The 8,201-nt window shown below is 33.2% G+C and overlaps 1 protein-coding gene across 1 annotated transcript in view; it reads right to left on the bottom strand.

The window, feature by feature from the left end:
* Window positions 1-4,917: 4,917 nt before the first annotated feature.
* LOC111394211 overlaps window positions 4,918-8,201 on the bottom strand; it is a 10,285-nt gene continuing 7,001 nt past the window's right edge. The window contains exons 6-8 of the mRNA XM_023019974.1: window positions 7,932-8,140; window positions 5,725-5,795; window positions 4,918-5,445 (exon numbers count right to left, since the gene is read on the bottom strand). Coding sequence (XP_022875742.1) covers window positions 5,067-5,445; window positions 5,725-5,795; window positions 7,932-8,140 — 659 coding nt within the window. The 3' untranslated portion in view covers window positions 4,918-5,066. The remainder of the gene's footprint in view (window positions 5,446-5,724; window positions 5,796-7,931; window positions 8,141-8,201) is intronic.

The raw sequence follows: 8,201 nt of genomic DNA, 5'->3' as shown, positions 1-8,201 counted from the left end.
CACTAGTTTACCTTTCAACCGGGTCGTTGCTGGATTTTGAAAAATATTTTAATACACATATGATACTGATGGAAGCTAGTTTTTTACTATATCATATTATAAGGAGCTTCATACTTTACATGAAAATTTGATGAAGTTTCAAGATCGTTAGCTATGCAAACGAAATTACTTTGACAATTACCGTTTGAGATAAAACTAAAACAGCAACATTACTTTTAAAGTTTTGCCAAAAATTTTCATGTCAATAGTTGTTACATGCATGGAACTATTAAAAAAAAAATTGAAAGGACAATACTTGGGGTACATAATGGACACCATAATTCCCAAGTGGCGCCATTATGTTTAAGTAGAATAATCCATTTTGAAGTTGTTTTCTTTTGGTATTGAATTATTTTTTTTTTTAAAAAAAGAACAAAATTCTTGAATTAAATTCTAAGATTTAATCTTTATATCTTTCACTAAAAATATAGTTAATTAATTTACGGCTAAAGTACAGTAAATATAGTGACGTTTCAATCCATGTGGGTCGGGACAATTAAGAATAAGATTGAAAGTGAATCCTCACTTTATAATTAATATCTTAAAATAATATTTTGTGGTGTATTGTTTGTACGATGAATATACCTTATATATTCGAACATAAAAAAAAATCTTAATTTACTTGAAAAATAACTAGTTTTCAAAACAATCTCAAAAACAAATCATATCTATTTCAATTGGACTACCATGCATGTGCATGGTAGGGACGGTTGCACACGCATGGCACAACCATTTTTTTTCTTTTTATCTGGTTTTGTAAACTTAGGTGATGTACACTTAGTGGAGTAATGCCATACATGCGCATGGCTTCCGTTCAAATTATATATCCTATTCAGCATTCAGCAACAAAAAACCACAACATTTAGACACATTTTGGCTCTTATTCTGTTCATGATTCACACATATCAACAAAGAAGATTTAAAATTCAGGCCAACATTCAATGCACTACAAGTGCATTCAACAAAAATCCAAAAAAAAAAAAAATAATAAATAATAATAATAATAATAATAATAAATAAATAAATAAATATATATATATATATATTAAAAACTATCCCTAATTAGATGTTGGTGGTGGTGCACAAATGTACACACACAAATGAAATGTAAAAAATAAAAAATCTAACCCCCAACGAGAAATTAATTTCTCCTAGTTTGCCCACTGCATGCATACTACCCTCAACAAGATGACAAATCGAGATGATAGGAGAATGGGAGAAAGCGAATGGGTGAGAGAGAGATGTAAAGGGTTGAGATTTTAAAAGGAAACTGTGCTTGTGTGTGTGTGTGTCTATTATGTTCTTGCAGGAAGAAGACTCTCTCTCTCTCCCTCTCTCTCTCTCTCTCGAAGTGGCTTAACTCTTTTACCCTTCTTATTTTAAAATAAAATCAAGTTCAGTTGTGCATTTAATGGTGGCACTAACAGCAGATAGACATAAGGACATTTTCGACAATGAAACATGGACATAAGGGTAAAAATGCAAAAAAATTAAAAAAATTGAAATGTGTGGATGTTTTACACACTAAAGGCCAAATGGAGGAACGTTTTGTGCCAATAAGCCAGACAAAAAACCGAATTCTCATACCATTTGACGTAGAACAAAACAAGAATTTCAAGTAAAAACTTTAAAAATACGAATTTCAAAATCTACCAAATTATGAAAAGAATAAACTCATGATTTTATTATTTAAAAGATGATGAAAAATAATGAATTAACCTTTTATTTATAAGGGTTTACATAAAAATATAGTTTAACCAAACTAAAATTTGAAAAGAATTCAAATAAAACTAAAGGGAAAATTGTAGCAAAAACTGTAAACCTTTGAAACACTAGCAGACTTTCTCCGAATCTTTTATTTGTTGCAACTGTAACCACTAATCATTCCAAACGTTGTATGTGAGACCCTTTTGGACGGTTTTCATCCAAAATTTCGTCAGTTGATCAAAAAAATTATTTTGACCATATTTCAACAATTTTCAGAGGGGCAAAATGGTAATTTTCCACTAAAATCAAAAATCAAAAAATAAAAGTGGTCTTCTTCTTTCCCAACCCACCCACACTCGAAACATCTCCTACCCTACACCACCCAAAACCATGCCCCAACTCAGACTGCACCAAAATTCCATATTGTCAAGTAATTGGAGTTTCCCATATATAGTCGAACTGAATTTATACACACAAGTAAACGAAGATAAATGTAAATAAATATACACACAAATTTACAGGATATGCAAAACTTACCAATATGAAAATCATTTCCGAGTCTGTGATACTTGACAAAGTGAAGAATACCACTTTCTCTACAATCTAGAAATGAATCGGGAGAAAACTTCTTAGGAGCCTCGATGCTCATTGAAGCAAAAATGCGAGAATTAGGTTTTCAACAGCGAAAATTGGAAGCGGTTGGTGAGTGTCTGACGGAAGGAAAAGCAAAGAAGAGGATCGGAAAGAACTAAAAGAAGAACAGGAAAGGGTGTGTCGATAAACGGTGGTGAACGACAGCATTATGGTGACGGCTATCGCCTTGGCATCAGCGAATTGAAGGAAAAAGAAGATTGATGAAGTCAAAAGCTATTAGGAAATAATTGAAACAGCTGACGTCGTTAGTTGAACACGATCTGCTCTAGTCAATTAGCTTCATAGTTCTGGGCCACAGGATTGTTACTGATACCCGAAAGTTATGAGTTTAATTGTAGTATTTATTTTGTTTGACTGCGCTGGGTGGTTGCAAGCGGTTGTGGAAGTAGAGCTGGAGGTGGCAGTGGTCCGATGGATTTTTGGTTTGAGTTGGGAGTGGGTGGGTTGAGGGAAGAAGAAGACCACTTTTATTTTTTGATTTTTGATTTTAATGCAAGTTATCATTTTGTCCCTCTAAAAATTGTTAAAATGTGGTCAAAATAATTTTTTTTGCTCAACTGATGGAATTTTGAACGAAAACCATCCAAAAGGGTCTCACATACAATGTTTGGAAATGTTAAGAGTGACGAATACTTGAGTTGGGAGTGGGTGGGTTGAGGGAAGAAGAAGACCACTTTTATTTTTTGATTTTTGATTTTAATGCAAGTTATCATTTTGCCCCTCTAAAAATTGTTAAAATGTGGTCAAAATAATTTTTTTTGCTCAACTGATGGAATTTTGAACGAAAACCATCCAAAAGGGTCTCACATACAATGTTTGGAAATGTTAAGAGTGACGAATACAACAAATCAAAGGTTTGGAAAAAGTCTGCTAGTGTTTCAAAGGTTTGGAGCTTCAGCTGCAATTTTACCTAAACTAAATGACAAAAATAGCATTAAGACTTTTAAAGCAATTTTCGAGTACTAAATGAACTCTGATAGCTAAAATCCATAATTTCTACTCGTCCCATTGTTCTCTTTTCGGAATGGTATTATGGGCCCTAGTCGGAGTTCGGATGTTCTATTTGCACTATTACTTTTTTTTCCCATTGTGATTTAATTCTTCTTCAATCCATTCAATAATTTACTCTACATCACATATTATGTGTTACTTTTCAATTAAAAAGTCATATTAGAAATATCAACGAGTTGAGTCAAGCTGAAACTTGAGGTTCTAAACTTGAGCCGAGCTGAGTCGAGTCGAGCCAATTATTTTTTTTAAAATTTAATAAAACATAGGCAGCTATGTGCTGCCTCTAGCTTCATTTTTCTGTTCATTTCATTTTTTCAACGATCGGCTTGTCCCTGGCCGAAAAATGGCCTGTGAAACAAGCCAGCCAGTGTGGCTCATCAAGCCACACAGCTCTAGTAGGGGCTCGGCTAGAGCCTCGAGCTAGGAAGGCTCGAACTTTTTTCGAGCTGAATCATGGGTGGTTCGAGCCAGCGAGTTAAATTGATGCCCTTAGGTCACATCATATAATTTGACTTTTTAACTAAATATTATTGAATAAGCTTACAATGCGCTTATAAGAACCACTTAAACCAATATTTAACTCTCACATTTTCATTTTTCTGTCGTGTTTGATGTGAATTGGGCTATTCATTGAAAATAACATGCTTTTTCACATTTTAATTAAAATGTCATCTACATTATAATTTGACCTTTTTTAAAAAAAAAAAAAACAGAACATGTTTGGCTAATTTTTATTATTATTATTACCTATTTCTTTTTTGTCCTGTCTTGCTATTGGTCCTGCATTTTGAAAGTGATTCATTAATTTTTAAAATTAAAAGATCATACACCATGTAATTGACTTTTCTTTTAATAAAAGAAATCTTTGATTAACAACATGAATCATAAGAACCATTTAAACTGATATTAATTCTTACCTTTAATTTTTTGTTGTGAATCAAGGTTTTTATTTGGAATGACATTTATGTCACTCTTATTAAATGTCATGTAGTATAATTTGATTTTCATTTAATAGAACATTTTGTCTTATATTTTCAAACAAGTCAAAATAATTATTTTGTAAGTATTTGAAAAAAGAAAACTATTTACGACCTTAAAATGAAAAAGTTACACAGAACGACTTTAATTACAAATATCCAACTTTACATGTTGGCTTTAACCTCATTGTACTTTTGATTTGATTTTTCAAAAGGCTCATAATTTTAAGTATATTTGTTTTAAGACCCAATGAGAGAATTCACAAAAAATATTTGACCTCCAACATAAAGTACTAGAAAACTAATCTTCCTCACCCTTGAACACACATTCCAAATTCAAGCAGTTGTGTGAAAAAATACAAATTTCTCTCATTTTTTTTAGTAATTCTGATAAGCTCCATGTTTGTTTTTCTAATAAACATACAAACAATAAAATTAAAATTAGGTTGTTCAATTTTTACATAGCCTTCTATATTTTTTAAAGTGTTCCTGTTCCCAACTCGCCTTCTGCAGTGAAATAAGCGGGAAATCTAATAAGAGGAAAACCCAGAATATGGGAAAACTTAGAAATCCAACAATTTAGATAAATACAGACACAAAGCATAAAGACCGTAGTGAGTTGCGCTAATTTTGAAAGTTTACAAGAAGAGTACTCAAAGAAGATCACCATATTGCCGATTATGAAATTCTGAACATCTTTATGCCAGATTGCTGATACGATTTTATGTAAGGAAGAAAATTAAATGGCTTGACCTTTTCGGTAAGGTCAGTGACAATAAGATTGGACTGTTTTGCGAGTGAGAGAAAGTAACGGAGCGTATCAACATTACGAACCACAGAAGCAATATATGCAACACGACCTTTAACTGAAGGAATAGGATCACCAGAAAATTCCGCATTTTGGGTAGCATTACTCATCACTTTGCATTGACTAGCATCAAACTCACTAACAGCGTCAACTTCTTCAGAAACTGAATTTTCACACCTTAAAAGAACCACCAAAACTCGAACAAGATGTGGAAGGAATGTTGGGTCGTAAACTACATCTGCACCCAAACTGTAGAAAAGAAAGTGAAGAAAGTATAATAACTACTTGAAACAGAAAAGAAGTTCAAAAATATATAAGAGAAAGCAATGGGATCAACATAAGCTACAGATTATTTCATCACTCTTCGTGTAAGAGATGTGAAAGCTTAAATTATTAGGCCGACTATTAGAAATCAATCTGAGAGATTAAATCCTAGCGTTGGAATAGATATCTCAAAACCATGAATCAAGTTATATATATATATTATCACTCAGACCATGCCTAATTGCACACAATGAAGACACTTACATTATGTCGGGCGTGAAGTAACGAAGCTCATCTTCTGATGCAGATTCCCATGGCAAGGAAACACATTGCACCTATATTCAGTATTAGGTCAGCCACAACTCTCATCAACTCATTCCACAATGAATTTTTAGAGTGAGAGAACGTTAACTTCTAGTCAACAAAAAGCATAAAACGTGTACAATCTGTCCGAAACCAATTCAATTCACATCTCTGCACGTAAATATTCATCATAGCAATTATAAAATATAATGATTTTGCTTCAGACATACTTTGAAACTTCAAAAAATCTTATTAATGTGCAAAATGTATTTGTTCAACATTTTATTTTGTAATGATTTAAGAATAAGTTAGCTACCAGTAATTTGAAAGAACGCTCAACTTGTACGTTATATGAAAAAGTTCATAGAATCCAAGTAAAAGGAGCATATTCTTGAAGACGTTAGAAATGTGCACTAGAATTTTAAGTTTCCTAGTTCTTAGACTATCAATCAGGTACTCATAATACGATAAGATGAGCATGTGCACTTCTCTACATGGAGCACGACATATCATGTGGCTGCTTGTTAGAGAACAAGATCACTAAATTCAAAGATACGAGAAGCCATGTGTAACCCAAAACGTTGTCAATGATTGGTCTTGTCACAGTTGTACATGTGATCTAAGCACCTAAGGTACCACGGCTGACCTGGTATGGAGTATTATGTTTTACTGTAGCATAGCTGTCAATCTCTAACCAACTACTTGACTAAGTCCTCAGTAAGCACAGTACCTACACTGACTATGTTTAAAACAAACCAGTAAACCCTTGAACGTTCAGAACTATAAAAAAAGGCTGAGGCTACAAGAAAGGCAAAACTAAGAGCGCAAACCTCAACAATCCTGAGGCTTATGCCATGTGGCGTGAACGGAGAGATAACAAAGCTCTAGCGTATGCTTTGAGGCTTCTCAAAACATGTGCCTTCGGCACTTTTGGAAATAGTGAGTAAGAGTATGAGACGATGAAAAGAAATCAAGCTAAAGAAGTTTTGCAAGTCCAAAAGGGTTTTGGATGGTCCAATATAGTTTGATAGATAGCAGTTCTACAAAGACGGTCAACACTTCAGACAATCAAAGGTCATGTTGAATTAATGTAAAATACAAGAACTACATATCACACCAGAAATATTCTGCCCACCAATTCCTCTCACAGGGCAAATTAGTGTGCCTACCACATTCCTCTCTAACCTCTTCTTCTGTTAGTTCGTGATTTCAAAGAGAATGACGGAGAAAGAAATTTCAGATTCCTACAACTCCTCTATGGATACTGTTGGAGACCTTTTATATATGGGGCTCGTTCTAGTAAACAAAATCTACTATAAACCACAAATGTTTAGAGGTAATTAGTGATATTTTGTAGATTACATTTTTGTATAGGGTGATCATGGATGGATAAACAAGTAAAAAAGGTTATTTTTCACTGTAAATCTGGTCTCACCTTACTGACTCCAAGCACCCAATGATGCATTAGGCCCAAAGGTCTTGACATAATTTGTTTTAACACTTTAATTATTCTAATACCATAAAAAACTAAGCCCTTGTGAAAGTGATTTTTAGAGAATCACTTCCCGCTCAATTTCAATCACACATTCTCTAAAAAAATTATTTTCACATTTTCCTTTAAAATTTACCTACTTATTAATCATACATTCTCTAAAAAGTTCACTTCTCAGAAAATAAATCCCACACAAGCACTAAATCCTATTCCCCAATAAATTTGTGGATGACAACAACGATCATACTAATTATACTATTAATTAGCAAACACATATATCAGACTATCAGTGTCTTTATGCTAAAACAACCATGTGAACAAGCTTCTGAAATTAAACTACATGTACTATAATTGATCTGACATACGCGTGTTATTATTCTCAAAATATCACATCAATGACACAATTTGGGACTCTGCAAAAAACAATGTATATTGGTGTCAAAATCACTCTGAGGAGAGGAAAGCCAAGTATAAAAATTATGAACAGAATATTCACCACAGAACTTACAGCTGCCAGGGAATTATTACACCAATTTCTATCATACAGACTGACTCTTAAAGCAGAACCTCACAGTCATGACAGAGCCTTTAGGTAGATTAACATCACAAACCAAAGGAGCTCGAAAAAACTAAGAAAGAAATTCAAAACATACAGCAGAAATAATTATAAATTTACCGTATTGCAATTCCTATGGTGGTCTAGTAACTGCGTTCCAGTTCTCAGATGGTTTAGTTCCAAGTTAAGCTTCATATTCGCTAAAGTTGACAAGTTCCCATCACTAAGTATAACCTGCAGATTGAGAATCATTGAGAGATAAATATACACTTCTCTAAAAGTAGTACAAAGTATGATTTTCCATACGAGGATACATTCAAAGCCTCTCACTGGGTATAAAGAACCCGCATAATTTTATGATATAAAGAATCTTTGCCTGAATAAATCACA

The sequence above is a fragment of the Olea europaea genome, chromosome 5, assembly GCF_002742605.1.
Source record: "Olea europaea var. sylvestris chromosome 5, O_europaea_v1, whole genome shotgun sequence".
NCBI classification, from domain to species: domain Eukaryota; kingdom Viridiplantae; phylum Streptophyta; class Magnoliopsida; order Lamiales; family Oleaceae; genus Olea; species Olea europaea.
This window is presented reverse-complemented; position numbering and strand designations above follow the sequence as displayed.